The sequence below is a fragment of the Drosophila willistoni genome, assembly GCF_018902025.1.
Source record: "Drosophila willistoni isolate 14030-0811.24 chromosome 2L unlocalized genomic scaffold, UCI_dwil_1.1 Seg168, whole genome shotgun sequence".
Lineage (NCBI taxonomy): Eukaryota > Metazoa > Arthropoda > Insecta > Diptera > Drosophilidae > Drosophila > Drosophila willistoni.
In genome coordinates, this window is record NW_025814047.1 from 10146301 (window position 1) to 10164880 (window position 18580).

The 18580-nt window shown below is 37.7% G+C and overlaps 1 protein-coding gene across 1 annotated transcript; it reads right to left on the reverse strand.

The window, feature by feature from the left end:
* Nucleotides 1–1334: 1334 nt before the first annotated feature.
* On the reverse strand, nt 1335–14399 carry LOC6652456. The gene is made up of 2 exons (XM_047009889.1): nt 10851–14399; nt 1335–3874 (listed from the first exon to the last, which is right to left on the reverse strand). The coding sequence occupies exons 1-2, from the start codon at nt 14352–14354 to the stop codon at nt 1403–1405; spliced, it is 5976 nt and encodes a 1991-aa protein (XP_046865845.1). The 5' UTR covers nt 14355–14399; the 3' UTR covers nt 1335–1402.
* Between the last annotated feature and the right edge of the window lie 4181 nt (nt 14400–18580).

Here is an 18580-nt window from a genome sequence, read left to right on the forward strand (position 1 = left end):
TTTCTGCGCGCTATTTTAAACAAGTATATATACCAAAATTTATGTTTCTAGAACTAAAACAGCTAGTTTTTAAGAAAACAGTTTTATGTAAATTCTAATTAACTTTATACATTTGCATTCTACACGAGTCTACAAACCAAATTTAGTGGCTCTAGCTCTTAGATCGAAAGAATATATATACCTTATGGTGTCGAAGAAGCTTCCTTCTGGCTGTTACATACATTTTTGCGACTTTAATATACCATTTTACCATATGGGTGCATGGTATAATGAAGTAAGTAAGTCGTCTCGTCGACTTAGGTATACCATACACCAGTAAAACATATACATGTAAGATGAAGTCCTCAAATGAGTCCCCAAATGTATTATATAATATTAATAATATTATATAATATTAATAGTATTATAAATCGTGGACGGGCGAATAATGATTACAATATGGAACTTAAATTTTAAGTTCTGTGTACTGATATTTTACCGACTTCTTACTGTTGCTTACGACTGCTGATAGTTCTGACTGCTGACTGCTGAACATCGACTGCTGACTTCACACGATACCTCACGACTGCTGCTGCGTTGCCACCACGCTGCAACTACCTTATCCCATCTCGCATACGTATATAAAATTTATAATAACAAATTCATTTACATATTTTAAAACAATTCTGTTCACATTCATTTTACAAGCATTTTTCAATATCTCGCTCACCCAAGTATATGAGTACACTAGCGCCTCCACCAGCCAACGGCCATCTCCGGCCTTATAGAAAAACTTTTATATGTATAACTTAGCTATTTTTTGTCCGATTTGGATCAAATTTGGTATTTTGCTGGATATTAATATTAAACTTAAGTATGCCAAATTTGGTTGCATTACGGGAGATAATCGAGTTTTTTCAAATTACGGGGGCGGAAAGGGGCGTGGAAAAATCGTTACACATACAAAATGTGCGCATTTACTAAGCAAATATACATACTAAATTTGGTGTCTATAGCCAGAATAGTCTTTGAGAAAAGCACTTCTTATACCATACACCCATAGGGTGAAAAAGCCGCCAATAGTTAACAGGCAGAAAGAAGTTTTTCCGTCCCCATAGAGTATATATATTCTTGATCATTATCAACCGTGGCTGTAGGTTTCAACGTCTTCGAGATCTGCGTGTTCATACAAGAATATATATACTTACCATTTCACCTTATGAGCGTTAAACTAAGAAACGAATACGCCATTTTTGACTTAAAACATAAATCTAAACACAAAATGGAAAACAATGTAGAACTAATTGTAAGACTTAAATTTTGTTGCATTTGTATAATTAATAAAATAAAAAATATAATCATTTACTTTGATTGTTTTAAATTTTACATATGTACGTGAAAATATCGTTTGCTTTGCCTATTGTTAAAGGGACTCAAACAGATTTTCTAAAAGGTATCTAAGACTTTCAGCGTAGGGAATGTTTTGCACTTTGTCCGGAAAATCTATTCTCGTTTTATCCAAATGATTTCTAAGATGTATGAGTTGCTTTAATAGCTTAGTCCCCCTTAGCATGGCTTTGTATTTTGCTCCAAAACAAAATAGTTTCCACAACATTAGCACAACCAGTCGTTCTTCCTCAAAAGAACCGTAAGTATTGGCATCTACAACCACATTGATTTCTGCGCATTGCGCTATAATGTCACGAAGCAGATTCAGAAATTCAGCAAAGTTGACGAAATGAGCTTGATTGCCGCTTAAAAAGCACATATTACGGAAAATTCTCAAGCAGAGCAATCTTTGTGGATGCATCGGAGGTAAATGACGCACAGTATTGAGTAGTCCGTGCAAATGACACGGCTTGGCTCCAATTTCATAACGAGAATAACACTCCCAAAAGTCTAGCCAGGATGTCACAACATGAGGCCGGATTTTCCTTAAATTTGGAGTGTAGGTAGCTGGCAAAATCGTATCGAACATATCCAGTACATGCATTTTAGACAAAGCAAGGCGTCCTTCCGTACAGGAGCAGCAATTCATCATGACTCGCAATGGTTGCAGTAAATTCGGGTTAGGTGTTGTATTGTCCTCCTTTTCAGGTGCGTTATTGCGTGTAGTTTCATAGTGAGCCACTCGCACAATTAGTTGAAGTAGGGAATGCGACTGCCCAGGCAACACTAACGATGTTTGCTTGCACATTTCTAAGGAGTGCTCCGTGAAGAACATGGCCAATTGAACAGTCATTTGCTTAAGAAGTGCTGAGTGTGAAAGCCATGGCCAAATTCTAATCAGTAAGCGTACAGCGTTATTAGCCACGGTAGGTTCTGTGATCACCGCATACAACGAACTATGCCATTTGGCCATCATATTGAGTACCACTAGTAGATTGCTTAGAATATCCCTGCACTTGTGAGCACCTACACGTCTTACATAGATACTGGCGTTTCCAATATTGCTATCATTGAGGAAGGATTCAAACAATTGAAACACGCGATCTAAAAGTTTCAATTGTTTAGCTGCACGCACTGCCCAGGGAGACAGCTTTAAAAGTCCACCAATAGCATCGCAGACTTGCACGTGCCCCATACTTGGCGGATGTAAGAAGTTGTACGTTTTCACTGGAAAAAAATGCTCGAACAGACGATCCAGGCGATAGTAGAGTAACACCGCACCATTGGTGCAGTTTACTCCAGATATGTGAGTCTCTTGCTCGGGCTCTGGCTGCTTTTGTTGCTGTTGGCGATTCAAACTATGAACACTATTCTGCGTATTTTCAACTCGAACAAATTCAAGCTCTATCTTTTGATCATCGCTGGGCAATAATTCAGTCAGAGGCAGAACATAGTTCTCCAATTCAGTCACGAAATTAATCTGCTGTGACCCACTTTGAACTTTTGAGAATACCATTGAAATCACTGTCAGTGTGTAACGTTGTACTGGGTGCGTACAATATGACAAATGCAATCCATAGAGAAATATATCAAGTCTCAGTTGTTGTTGTTTTTTCAACTGCTCGAATAAAAACAAATAGGCATTATCATCCTTACACATGACCAAAAATAGTTTCATTAAGTGTACTAACATACGATCAGGACATTCCAAATTCAGCACTTTGTTGTACAAGCGTATGTAAAATTCCATGAACACGGGATCTTGACACACGGTTTTTTGAAGATGTCTAAAGTTATCCACATACATCAATGCATAAAACTCACAAATTTGTACGGAACATAGTTCAATATAAGCCTTTGACAAAGTCTTGGTTGAATTTTGCATCTTCAGAACTTCACTTAGAGCATTGACAAACCCATGTTTACATAAATTGGCAGCCCAAAAGGGTAGAAGTTTAACTAGACGCAAGCAAATGTCTATGTAGCAGCTGATAACTTCACAGGAATTTTGTTGCCCTACCAAATTGTCATTAACAGTCACAGTAGAATTAATATACATATTTTTCAAAGCTGATAGAGTATCACTAATGAAATCGTGTCTATGCATCAATTCAATCGTCGCATCTGGTCCATTAAGTGGAATTAATTCTATAAAGACACGACCAGCTAAGGCGCGAACCAACATCAATTCGTGGACATCCAACAAAGTGGTAAGGCAGCATGCAGGTAGGCCTCCGGGAAGAAAGTCCAAACGGTTCAATATGTCTGCTATTTCCTGGTTAGATACATTTGACAGACAATTAGCCAACGAAACCCATGCTAAGGCACGCACTTCCCCATCGCTGTGCCCGCACAGACTAAGCAAATACCGCAAAACTTTTTCCAGGGGCAAATCGCGAGTCTGAATTTTAGCGAGTATGTACAGGCAATCCCGCTGCCATTGGGATCCCGTTTGAGTAGATGTACGCAAATCGCTGGACAACTGGATGAAGTGCTGAGCATAGGACTGAAAATGAGAATTTGAAAAAAAGTTAATTTTCGCATTATTTTACTATAAAAGTATTTATATCGAACTTCGTCCGCCCCGATGTTTGCATACCCCTACCAGACTTTGCGTTAATTTTACTCCGACTATAAGTGTCAAGCAAACTTCCTGCAATTTTATTGTATGGTTGTATGAATTGGCGTTAATTGCAAAAGAAACCAAACTGGCTTATGTGAAAAATAAAATTATAAGTCGACTCACTTCTTTATGAATAGATATTTGACATTTATGCGCAATCTCGCCTCGATTGCACGATTGCACACACAGAGTTGGCACAGAAAGCTACTCAAACATGAGCAGGACGACTACGGAACAATGAGCTGTGCACACTGGTCCAAATTTCAGATTTTGTTCGAAAAATATGTTGAAATATTATTAAAAAACATACTTCAAAGTTTGTAACTTTTAAACAGTTGGGTTTATTCATGTTTTTGTTCGTCAAAAAAAGGGCGAAACTTTTTCAAAACGTTGAAATGGAAAATACTGGACAAAGTAACCCTGCGTGTGATTAGTGTGGAAAAAACGCTAACTTTAAATTAAGTGAGTTAGGGCTAGAGACTACAAGCCTGAAAGCTGTGCTGCGTCGATTCGCTTATTAGCTCTTAATAGAAACAGTAGAGACTAAGGAGCTCGAGGAATCCGTACTAACCGTGCAATGGGGTCATTTACAACTTTTTGTGTACGCAAAACTAATTTTAGCTAGCGGCTTCTGCCGCGACGAAGTTTGCAAGTTTTTTTGTTACTCTTACCTTTAGCTTTCAAATTATAGGTATATAAAAAATCGATTTGGCGCAGTCATTAATAAGAATACTGGACTGATAACCGTAAGTTTGTATAACAATCGCGTTTAAAGTAACGAAGTTATTCATAAAAGTCACTGTTGTTGACCTATCGCTCCTATAGGAGCTACATGATATAGTCATCCAATCTTCATAAGATTTTGTACATTCATTAACTAACAGATATTACTGTTCCTCTACCTACAAACGGTCGACGATCACTCGATCGACCCAAAAAAAGGTCGTAAATGACTCATTTTTTTTGACAAATTTTTGTGTGCTTCAACCGCAAAAAAATTACCTTTTTCCCTGCACAGCCTCTGCCGCTGTTACCCTGGCTCCCAAAAACAATTTTCGTTAAGTATGCGAAATTTGAAAATGACCATTCGTAACAGGCCCGGGCCTGATGTCATATGGGCCACTTGTTCGTACTGAGCATTGTACCACTACGTCTATGTATTAATACACTCATGCACAAATAAATAAATGGATGCAGAATTCAAGAACTGCTTATTTTAAAATTATGTGGAAGGATCTAATATTAGAAAACCTATTTCCAATGATAAGTATCAAGAAGTAAAATAAGTTATTCCGTGTAATAATTAACAGCCTTAACTAATTTTTTGACCATAATTCTTAAAATACCCACTTTTTCAGTTGGCCAAAATAATAGGTGTATTCAACAAATCTGGTCATAATTTGAGAAATATGTAACTACGGTCCAATATTTTATTAAGTTTTACTAAATACATTTAGTATTGTGAATATTCACAATTATTCGTGGGCACGAAGTACTTTGTTTACCTGCAAGACTCTACACGGGTGTTGTTTTTTAAGTTCCGAAGATTAACATTTCCACTCAAGGGCAAAAGCAAGGTGTCAGGGTGTTAATCTTAGACCAGGCCGTAACCTCTATGGAAAGCTGGTAAATTATGTTTCCCAGTTAAAATCTTCTCCGATAGTGTCAAAGGATTACACGCCACTAAGGTACCAATTAGAAGATTGGATGCGTGGTATCTATATTTCGGAGTTCGTCACATTTTAATTGTTGACAACGTTGATCAATATTTTGAAAGATATGATCTTGTACCAATATTTTAAAAGATGTTAATTAAGTTAAGAGTTTGTGTGCGCGTATTGTAAGAAAACGAGTAACTTGCCAAGATTTTTTTTTTTGAAATGACCGTCAGTAAATTATATTATTATTATTATGATTGCTATTATTATTATTAAAGTGTAGGATATAGTTGTAAACTATCAACCTCACTATATTTTAGAAGCACTGGCAACGAAGGCCTTCGGCTTAGACGAAAACTACATCCATACACAAGCCTGAGATTCGAACCCGGATCCTCGTTGGGACTGACTGGGCCACTTCGACAACTCATCTACGGAGGACTGCAGTAAATCTCTATATATAAAATTGTAAGCCGTTTTTTTGTAAGTTCAATAATTTTTTGTAATAAGTCATTCAGGAATCAACCAATTTTGCCCATTTTTTTTTGTAAATGTTGGTTGTGGCCCAAAGAAGGGTTTTTTTCCAAAAGAAAGTTAATTTTCAGTTTAACCAATTAACTAAAGGCGTTTTAAAATGAATGAATAAAACCAGTTTTATACAACACTATACGTTAGAGGTGTACGTCAATTTTTTGCGTTCAATAAGAGAAGTGAGCTTAGAATTTAAAAAATTAAGTGAATTGTATATAAACCACATTCAAAATGCCACTTCCACGACGTTCAAATACTGGTAGACGAACACGAAACGCCACAGGTGTTAGAGAATTTCGTAGACGTAATGCGAACACGGTTGACAACAACATGGAATTGGCGGCTTATAATTATGATAGCACAATTGATTATAGCATATATTCCAATATTGGACAAATGAATAAAGAATGTGTGCATTGCAGAGCATTGAAATTTATGAACGAAACGCCTACCATGTGCTGTGCTTCTGGAAAAGTTCAATTGCCTGCATTAGAACTCCACCAGACCCTTTGCACTCATTAATTTATGGCAATTCACAAGCGTCAAAGGAGTTTTTGAAAAATATTCAAAAGTACAATTCGTGCTTTCAAATGACATCTTTTGGGGCTACAAATATTATAAGAGATGGATTTATGCCGACGATCAGCACAAGATAATGGTAAAACAACTACTATTAAAATCAGAAATGAAGATTTTGAAGTTGATAATCGTTGGATAGTGCCGTATTCACCGCCGTTATCAAAAACTTTCAATGCCCACATAAATGTCGAATGCTGCAATTCAGTAAAATCGATAAAGTACGTTTGCAAATATATAAATAAAGGAAGCGAAATGGCTGTTTTCGGAGTGGCTGCTGAAAATACAAATGATGAAATTTTGCAGTACCAAATGGGAAGATATATTAGTACGAACGAAGCTATTTGGCGAATTTTATCATTCCCAATACATGATAGACACCCTGTTGTTATACATTTAGCAGTACATCTTGAAAATGGCCAACGTGTTTATTTTAATGATGGAAATGCTGCACAAAGAGCCTCTAGCAACTACACTAACAGCTTTTTTCAAATTATGTGAAACGGATGAATTTGCAAGAACCCTATTATATGCGGAAGTACCACGATATTTTACTTGAAATGCAACAACAACAAAATTTCAACGACGAAGAAGAGGAAATCCTGTGGATGGCTACCAAGGTGTTTTTTCAATGGATACTTTAGGCCGTATTTATACAATAAGTCCAAAAAATTTTGAATGCTTTTTTTTAGGATTGTTGTTGGTAAACGTACGTGGGCCACAGTCATTTCAGAATTTAAGAACTGTTGATGGTGATTTATGTGCAACATACCGTGATGCATGTCAACGGTTGCATTTACTTGAAGATGATTCGCATTGGGATACTACGCTTAATGAGGCATCAGTTTCACCTCATCCAAATCAAATACGTATGTTATTTGCAATAATAATATCAACATGCAATCCATCGAACCCACTTGAATTGTGGAATAAATATAAAGATTTCATGACTAAAGATATTTTGATTCGACTTCGTTCGATCGATTCAGAATTGGATTATACATTAGAAATGTACAACGAGGCTTTGATATTAATAGAAGATATTTGCCTCATGATTGCAAATAAAGCATTACAGCATTTAGGCGCACCTAATCGTCCAATGCAAGATTTATTTGAACGAGAATTGCAACGCGAACAACATTTCCAATGTGATGAATTGCGAGCGTTTGTGCAAACACACATTCCACAATTGAATGTTCAACAAAAAAATGCATACGATAGAATTATGCAAGCTGTCATAAACAACAATCATGGTTTATATTTTTTGGACGCTCCTGGTGGCACTGGAAAGACATTTCTCATATCATTAATCTTAGCAACAATTAGATTCGAACGCAAAATTGCATTGGCACTTGCTTCTTCTGGAATTGCAGCTACATTATTGGATGGGGCCGAACTGCACATTCCGCTTTAAAATTGCCATTAAACATGCTAACAGTTGAGACTCCAACGTGTAATATTTCAAGAAATTTAGGAATGGCAAAAGTCTTGCAACAAGCAGCAATTATTTTATGGGATGAATGTCCGATGGCCCATATAAAATCTTTGCAAGCATTGAATCAAACATTACAGGATCTACGGGGCAATCAAGAATTATTTGGAGGTGCATTAATATTGCTATCTGGTGATTTTCGACAAACTCCAGCTGATGAAATTAATGCATGTTTGAAAAGTTCATTTCTTTGGAGAAATGTTCAAAAGTTATCGCTTAACATAAATATGCGTGTGCGTCTTCAAAACAATCCAGCAGCAGGTGAGTTTTCGGAGCAACTTCTTGACATTGGCGATGGCGACATTGAACGGGATTTAAATGGCTTTATCACGTTACCAAACAACTTTTGCATAATGTTGCCATCAAAAGAAGAACTAATTGATCACGTGTTTCCAAACATAGTTCAAAACTATACAAATCAGGATTGGCTGAGAGAACGCGCAATTTTAGCACCAACGAACTCAAATGTAAATGAAATAAATGATCAAATTCAACAGAAATTACCAGGTGACTTAATATCATACAAATCAATCGATACTGCTACAACAGAAGAAGACGCAGTAAATTATCCTGTGGAATTTCTAGATTCTTTGGAGCTACCCGGTATGCCACCACATATTTTAAAATTGAAAGTGGGTTCCTCAATCATACTATTAAGAAATATCAATGCACCAAAACTTTGCAATGGAACAAGACTTTGTATAAAAAAATTAATGCCTAATTTAATCGAAGCAAAAATTCTAACTGGCAAAGAAAGAGGAGAAGTTATATTAATACCAAGGATTCCATTGATATCAACTGACATGCCATTCGAATTGAAACGTCTTCAATTCCCAGTGCGTTTATCATTTGCAATGACGATAAATAAAGCGCAAGGACAAACTCTTCAAGTGTGTGGGTTAAATTTAGAAGAGCCGAGCTTTTCTCACGGAAACGCGTGCAACGCTTGCCGGGCCAGCTAGTACATATATAAATATAATCAACTGTTGAGAGACAAAAACCGTTCTCATCTTTCTCCAAGATTGTTTTTTACCAATAACATTAGTTATGAAATACAGGCATACAAACATTAAATCTGACTAGGAAATTGTCTTGCTTGTTCCCCCCAGGTAGCAGCCTAATCCATCATTTTATACAAAAAAAGTACTAACTAAATATGGTTTTTATTTCAATATTATCCCCTTTTATTCAATTTTTTCATGATGTCTAAAACACACCTATTATTATGGCTAGGCTGCTTTTGGGTTAACCGACTAAAATCGCCGACCGAATCTTTGAGAATCAGTTTTCCGATCGTAGAACTTGCTACGTAGAGCTTGCTATATGGACATTTGCCAAATCCTGAGGCTCACACCTATTTTTTTGTCCATGAGTGTATATCAGTTTCACGCATACACGCATGTGGTATGCTGTTGGCAGCTTTTGAGCAAAGACTATGTGTATTGTGTATAACTTGTGTTTTAATTATCCGATCTTATTGAAATTTGGGGATACGTTTAAAACTATATCACTAGGAAATTCCTTCTCCGATTTTTCAGATAGCCCTCAAAAGATATAGTGGCCTATCCAAAAGATTTTCATACTTGATCTCTTGCAGGTTATAAATAGCTCATATACCAAGTTTTATCCCAATAGCTTTCAAAGTGAATACACACAGAAGGACTAAATGGGGTCGGAAATGTCACCTTCTCTGCATTACAAACATCTAACGGTCTCTTGAGCGTCGTTTTAATCGGACTCTACTGTATTATTATCTGTTGGTCTGGTTTTTCCCATGTGTATTTGTCCAATCGATTTGTGCTGTGCGATATACCTTTGTGGGGAGGGGCCACTTGTAAGGACTGCACATTGTACGCCAACGTCCGCAAATGTAAGTTAGGAAATTACAGAAAATATATACAAAGCCACTGTTTTCGAGGTATCGTTTGTATGGAAGCTATATGATGTAGTGATATACAACCTGTGCAGTATATACAAGCCTACATGCAAAAGTTCAACACTGTAGCCCCAACGGTCTAGGAGAAGTTTGCGCTAATTTAGACGGACATGGCTATTTTAACTCATCTCGTCGTCCTGATCAAGAATATGTGGTCGGAGATGCTACCTTCTATGCGTTGCACACTTCTGATTAAAATTAATATACCCTTTTTGCAAGAGTATAAAAATCAGAGCCAGAGTACCATTGACCGTAATTGTTTTAATTTTAAATTTAAAATATTTAAATTAAATAATAATTGTAATTTTTAATTTTTTTAGAAAAGTTAAATGTAATTAATAAAATAATATTCAAACATTAATTATTATTCAATTTTAAAATGAAAGATGTAACTGTCCCTAGATTATAGTCCATAGAAAACTCATTACATATGGTCGTTGCCCCCCTTTATCAAATACCGAAATCTGGTCAGACTAGTTACTTAACTATTTTGGTTTCAGAATTGATTTGATGTTGATGCATAAATGTAAATATAAAAAATTGGGCATTGAAAATAGACTAAATATTTTAAGCAGGATACTGCAAGAGTATAACAATATCGGCGCGGCCTGAATTAAACTTAATTTCATATACACTTTAAATTGTCTGAATGTCTTTTTTACATACCTTCACTTCAGTCACACTCAGGCTCAAAGTGTTGTCACTCAAAGTTCGCAACACCCCCAATAGGCAGCGTACATGCTCCAGTTGACGCAACTCAAAGTGCTGTCTGGCCAGGGCGCTCAACTGTCTAAAATATTGGCAATACAATTGCTGGGCATTGTGATTTGAGACTGTTTTAGAATTGTCAATGATACATTTTGCCTCTATCACATTGACCAAACACTGACAAATCAAATACATCATGTCTAATCCAACTCCACGATCCTGCAATAACATCGTGAGTGTGTGATGGGGATTGTTGCAGATGGCTTCGGTTATACCATTTAAAACCTCTTTATTTCTCTGATCCAAACAACTCAGACAAAGTTGCAAAAATGATATGTACAGACGGCGATCTACCGAAGTTCCCGGAACTAATCCTATGTACTTATGTATCAGCACCCAAAAATTTTTAGTCTTATCATTAAAAGTCGATGTGCGCAATAAAACGAGCATTGTCTGAAGATTGTCAACAATTTGTTCTAGCGAATGACCGTCGCTGCAATTGCTAGCTTTTAAAAGCTGCCGTTGTAGCTGCACATCAGTTTGAGTAGCCTGAACCAAAGCTAGATCTTCCATTTTAAGCTTTAGCGTGTCCCGGATATTAAGATTTTCAACAAGCGTCAGGGTGATGTTTGCTGGGGTTTGGCAAACGTTGTGGGCAATGTGTAAACGCCAATGTTGTGCAGCTAGATCCGCGTTACCGGCAAAACGTCTATCAATCAGTTTTTTTTCCAAACATAAGCCCTCATCAGCTGTTGATAAAGGCATTGCAGCATTTAATTCACACATTATTGGTATAAGCATGTCACCCAAATCGGCGTTCAGTACCATAGTAGACCGGTTAGTGGTGATGTGTACGTGAAACAATAGTAGGAACAAACATGCACTGACCTCTCTGGGCAGCTCAGATCCGGAGCTATGTGATAATAAAAGCACACGCAACAGGCAGACATATACCTCACAAATTTTAGACATCTCACTACGAAAATCAGCACTATGACAGAGTAATTTCATAAAAATGCTTACCGCTGGTAACACGATTTCTAAGCAATTATTATGGTTGTCTCTCTTTAGGGGGCTACGAAGCGCATCCAAAACGGGCCGATATGATTCGTCATGATTGACAAATTCATCGACCGCCTCCCAGTTTTGCAGTAAGACATTTAACTGAACAAATGTCGAGCGTCTAATGGATGCACGTAGGTCCGCAGTCTGAAGAAGGCGTACCAAAGCTTTAACACTACACTTTCCTTGCAAGGGATCCGCCAACGACTCTGTAAAAATATTGTCATAAGCCATAGGCTGCTGGACCACACATAAATCCGGGCCAAAAAAGTCTGGCGACAAATTATTAATAAATAACGCGTCATGCACGTAATCTTGGCATCGCAAAGTATACATAATTCTAATTGTGGCCTCTTTTCTCAGTTGTAGATTGGGATTAAACATGTAGCACAGATTGCCCCTCAACATCTGCAATGGTTCCAGGTATGTGGAATCTGGTTCAAATATATGCCATAATACGTTATGTAGCTGAGTTTGGTTAGTGGACCGGCAGACCATCAGTGGCAACTCCGGAGTCGTTAGGTGACACACTATTTCAAAGTCCTGCTTATTAATAACATTACATAGCTTCAGCAACATGGTCAGGTAATCGGTGCACCACTGCTTTATCTTATCCGATGACGTAGGTGTCCAACTGTAAAACAGGAGTTTGCGTAACAACACCGAGTTTAAAGGAAGTCCGAGAATATGCTGGCGTATCAGATCCAAATTGTTACATCCAGGTAAGTATTTCGATTTATTTACAATAGCATGGAAATGCTGCACCGCTGAATGAGCCACTAGACTAAACACAGTGCTTTTTAAGTGATCGTCATGCAAGTCAAGCAGTGTGGAAAGTAGTGATTCCGCCTCCTTACGCAACAATTTGTTTGACTCGAAGAGTGGTGTAGAGTCAATAATTGATTGAAATAGCTGCTTCACGAGCGCTTCACTCCCCATTTGTGTAATGACAAGACATAATTGACTTTGAACCTGCAGCAGCTGCGATCCTGTTAACTTTGGTTGGTCCTGTAATTGTGAGAGAGCCAAACTGTAGGCCTGTTTAAGTTGCAACAACTGTTCCTGCTCCAAATTAAATTCGCTACCTAGAGCAGAAATTAGATTACTCAACGTTTTTCTCCGATTAGGGACGCAAGACAGATACGAACTGTCCATTAAAATGGGTTGAATAAGATATCTAGCATTTGTCCGATCGATCCCATTGCCATGTGTGATATTGAGTGCTACCGCATCCTGCAAAAGTCCATTCAATATAAGAGACTGAAGGCGGGGCATCGTTAGATTATCTACCAACTGAGACATGTCACTATTCTCTAGGCCGTGGCAATAGGCAATAAGCCGCTTGGCCATTAAGCTAAGGATTTCAGTGCAGGCTAGAGCTACGGGAGTATTAAGGATATTAAATATTTGAATTACCTCCAATAAAAGCTCAAGAAGTAGCCAATTGTGATTGGAGGGCGTGAATAGCATCGATGACAATATTTCAAGGCAGCTGTTCAGTAACAAACCCAATGCAATTGGTACACGCAGCTGCCTAGGTTTAGTATTTGGTGAATCTAGAATAGGTACATAGCATAGAATGTTTTGACGAATCAAGATTCGATTTCGCAATTGTTTTACAAACGCGAGCAAAGCCCTATTCGCCTGCAGGAGACTGGTATTATTTTTCCAGGCTTTTTTCTGAACCTGCAGCAGTTCCAGAAAGAGTTGGGGACTTTGCAGAAAGAACTCCGCAGGATAATCTTGAATTTTTACCTGCACTTGGATGAGATGGAGCTCCAACTCTGTTTCAGTTATATTTTCGATTTTCAAAGATTCCAATAAAATTTTCATAGTTGCAAGATCATCCAGACTAGCACGCGTCCACGCACATTCGTAGTCTACATCAGAAATCTGATCATAAAAATCAAACTCCAAATTGGCGTCATTAACACTATCACTATTGGACATTGTTTTCGTCGATTCCGTTGTTTCAGTATCGGTGAAACAAAGCTGGCTGTTGTAAATTTTTATCACCAGATTTTGTAGCTCCTTCATTAAATCTATGCCTTGTTTAGCGCCGATTGAATATAAAATCTTCATTACCTTCTCCAGCTCAATGCACAATCTTTCGTATGTGATCTTTTTGACCACCACGTTACCATACTCAGAGCGCAATAATTCCAACAATAATGTCAAAACTCTATCCACAGCTATTAAAGGAGTGTATCCAAACCAACGTATTAGTTGTTTAAACAGCAGCTGGGGCTTAAAATTTAAAGTTTCTTTAAGTCGAATGCATCGAATAAACCCTCGCTCAACCTGCTCTAGAGTGCGCATCCGTATCTCAGGCGACTCACTTGTTAATTTAAATAACAGCTCTTCTCCGAGTTTAAATCCCGAATTGTCATTGAATAACATGATAAGAGGGATCTTACAAAAAAAAATAGACGCAAGACAATAATCCTTAAAAATATAATGTTTCAAATTAACCTATGAATATTTTTTTTTTGAGACAAATTTTAAAAGTAGCGTCGATACATTTTAGAGATGGGCAACATATCTGTTATTTGTCACAAATAATGAAATGCCATTTATATTCGTAAAACGATAAACTATGAGGTAAATATTTACTTAAGCTACTCGGGCCCAAAACAGCCTTAAAGTACACAAATTTGATATCAAACGAAAGGGAAACACAGCACAGCCATGGTGATTTATTTTGTAGTTTTTGTGTAAATAATAAGATTTCATTTTTATTTTTAGCGGGACTATAGCTGTTTTTGGCTAAAGTAGTGTAACCAAATTTCAGGACAGTGTTGGAAAGCACAGCAAATAGCGTTGCCAGATACCACATTTTCAGAAAAACAACTTATTGCGGAAAATTTAAATAATTGTAGCCAAATTTGTTTTTTTTTAAATTTTACGAAAAACGATTTACAGAAATTTATATATTCGTGTGATAATACTTATTGTCATATTTCAGTGCCATGGGGTTAATTTAATTAATTTAAATGTTATGATAAATTTAAAATATTTTTTTTTTACTTGGTGCATGGTATGGTAGTTGGCGAGACGAGTTCATTTGAAAATTTTTTCAAATTGAAAATTAAAGTGAGAAAAAAAGAGAAGAAAAAAGGAAAAAGGAATCGGCAGAAATTTAAATTTAACCCGAGCTCACTTTGAATTTTGTGATTTTATTTCATTTAAAAAAAATGCCAAGGTAAGTGACATCATCGGCTTGAGGAACTGATACGTTGTTCAGCATTACAGCTGGACAGTTTCTTCTGTTAAGCGTAAATGTAACAGGTTGCTAGCCATTCCTCTACCACCTTAAAGTGTTCCTCTAATTTTGCAGAGGCTTGTATTGGGCATTTGGATCAATTAAGGATTGCCGTGACATCGTCAAAAGTGGACGTTATAAGTGCTTAACTTGTTGGTAAGTCTGCAGTGTACAACAGGTAGAGGAATGGGCCGAGTACACCGCCTTGGGGGCACAACGACCACATGATAAAAGACTGTCATAACAAGGCTTAATGCTTTTTATGCCTAGAAAGGGGACTTGAGCAGTTGGACCACGTTTCCGGGGGTCAAAAATGCCCTGCATGGACCAAGCAGAGTCCCAAGACGGTGTCCCACCACAAAAAAGATTCGATTTCTACAAATAAATCTAAACCATTGTGAGGCGGCGCAAGCATTGCTAGCTCAAACGGTGCTTAAGTTAAACACAGATGCCGTATTAATCAGCGAACCTTATAAGTGCATCGTAGACAGAAAGTGAACCAGGAGTCTCTCAGCAAAGACGGCTATCTGGACGTGCAATGAGCGGGCGTAGCGTTGCTCGCAGAATTCTGTGTGGGCAGCTGAGCACTTTGTGCGTGCTCCTATAAATGACTTGGGTCTAGAGCTGCTATTTCCCACTAAGCATCTCTCTGGAAAGCTATAGTAGGTCATGGGACGAGTTGATTACGGATATACGAAACCACAACCGCGTTATTGTTGGCGGGGACTTCAACTCGTGGGCGGTAGAGTGGGCAGCCCGTTACCAATACTAGAGGGCGGGCACTGTTAGAGGCGTTTGCTGCCGTAGACGTTGTCCTATTAAACAGCGGCTCCCAATTTACCTTCAAAATAATATAAGGTAAATACGCTTAACTTGCAGGAATTTACAGCGGCACCCAATGGCTGCGGCTGGCAACAGGACGAAGCAGAGGTTATGGCTCACCATCTCTCCCATATCGTCAAGGGAGCATGCGACGCGAGCAGGCAGCAATGTGGTGCATACATAAGGCACCAAAAGTCTGTGTATTGGTGGAACCAAAATACTAGCGACTTGCGGAAAAAATGTCTTGCAGCGAGGAGACGCTACCAAATTTTTTTAAAACTATGCGAACAGGCAGCACACACCTCTAGAGGCGGAGCAAATCACCTCTATAATAAGGGAATTATTCCCGCGCAAAGAAGACTCGCTCGACAGTAGACGTCCCGTCACACCAGCAGCAGGAAGTTATGTTATTGACCCCGCGACAATACAGGAAATTGTGCCTGCAACAAGTGCACTAAAGCCGAGTAAGGCACCAGGACCAGATGCCAACTCCAACCGGGCCCTAAAACTGGCAATGGCGCTGCGCCCAGACTCATTTTTGGAGGCATACAATAAATGTCTATATGAAGGAGTTTTCCCAAGGATCTGGAAACGGCAAAAACTGGTCCTGATTCCGAAACCAGGGAAACCCACAGAGACGGCCTCATCGTAAAGGCCCATCTGCTTGGTGGATTTATTTAAAAAAGAAATCCAGTTATTTGCCTGTTTTTTTTAAAACATTTAATGTGGCCATTCTGCTTTGATTCCACTTTGTTTAATTAAAATCGGTTCGGAATTCCCGCCAGTAGAAAAAAGGTGGTTTTGAGATAAACCCTTTTGAAGTTTTAAGTTTACCTCACATGATCAAAAAAATTGCCTCACCAAAAACGTCATATTTCCTAAAAAAAAAAAAAGTTAAAACCCTTTTAGAATGACATTTTCAATACTCTAAGCTTTAAAAAAATCGACAAAAAAATTTTGAAACCAAAAAAAACACTTTAATTCTTTTAAGTCAGATTAAAATTAAGAATTGGTTTATGGTCATTTTGTTTTCCTATACTAATGGTCTTAAATTCCTTTTAAGTTTTGCGTAGTGCGGTTTAATCGACAACACAATATTCTCGAATTAATAAAAGAATTTTTTACTTCAGTATGTTCTGGCAGCCTTGATTTCATAAAACAAAATAGTGTAAAAGAACCAGAGGTACGTGGCTAACTTCGACCGTAGGCCGCGAAGGCCTACAATCTCAGCTTAGCAAATAACAAAGTCACTGTTTTCCACCGATCGTTCCTATGGGAGCTATATGATATAGTCATCCGGTATCAGGGCCGCAGAGAGAAAATCAGGGCCAGGGGGTTGGGGCCCCGAAATTACCTACTTCCCTTCAAATAAATCCGCTATTTTCGACTGTGATGTATAGCGAGCCCTTCTGAAAACTGCGGGCCCGGGGGAAACAAAATTATCTTCGAACCTCTAAAATTTGTAAATACATACATGCGGTGGGAATAACCCTTTTTTACCCCCTGTAGATCTGTGTTCAAAATTATTTTCCTGAAACTCAATTCAGCAATACATAAACAAAACCATTAAATTATTACTCTTTTTACTACAATTTTTTCTTCTTTTTCTCTCATTCCCGAATTAGAGTGTTTAAAATGAGTTTTACAAAGTACAAAAGATTAATTCATTTTACAGGTGGTAACAACTGCAAATGGTTTCATTACGTGGGCATCAGGATTTGTTAGTTGACAAAGAATCAGAAATCATTATAAACCAAGATTTCATGAAACGAACGCCGCACAAAAAGAAAAGGTTACCGGGGGAGAAAACCCGTTATGAACAACAAAAATTTATGGTAGAAGTTCACCATGTCATTATTGATAAAACCACCAATCAAATCACGGTTTACGCAGCAGATTTCTCATGCACCGACCCGAAAAATTTTCCTGATATCGTAGCGGATGGTCTTCCCAAAAATTCTCAGCAGCTCTTGTTTCTACAAAAATTCAAAAAAATACAAAAATTCGGAGAAGTTCCACCACCTTCCATGAGTTGAAGGACTTTGCCTCAAAGTCTCGCGGACGAATATGAAGTAGAAGCGACTCAAAACTGTGACGATGATAGAGATCTACACGAAGAGAACTCCCACACTGAACTGCCTGCAGAACAAGATGAAATGAAGAAGTCAGTTTCAGCTCTGTGCTCTAATGTTACTAAAACTTGTAAGATATGCAATTGTGCGGGTTGTTGTTATTTTTTTTATAACGCTACTCATTTCAAAAATAGATTGAGAAGCTGTTTGACGCAAAAACATTTGGAAACTTTCTAGTTTATGGTAGTTGAAAATAAAAACTTGAATCGAATTGAAAATGAACGAATTATTAACGCCTTATCCTTACAGAGCAATTTACTTAAAAAACTTTTGACTGTTTGATAAGTGTTAAAATCTAGTAAAATTACGCCTTACGTAGAAGCGCATTGTTGAAAAAAGATAGACAAATAAAAATGTTTGTTTTTAAAAAGTCGTTTTTATTTTATTCACATAAGCGATCATACTTGATG

Coding starts and splice junctions, on each gene's coding strand:
- LOC6652456 (XM_047009889.1), bottom strand. CDS start 14,354: ATGTTATTCAATGACAATTCGGGATTTAAACTCGGAGAAGAGCTGTTA. Junction 3,875..10,850: donor TGAGTGTGACTGAAGTGAAG/GTATGTAAAAAA, acceptor TCTCATTTTCAG/TCCTATGCTCAGCACTTCAT.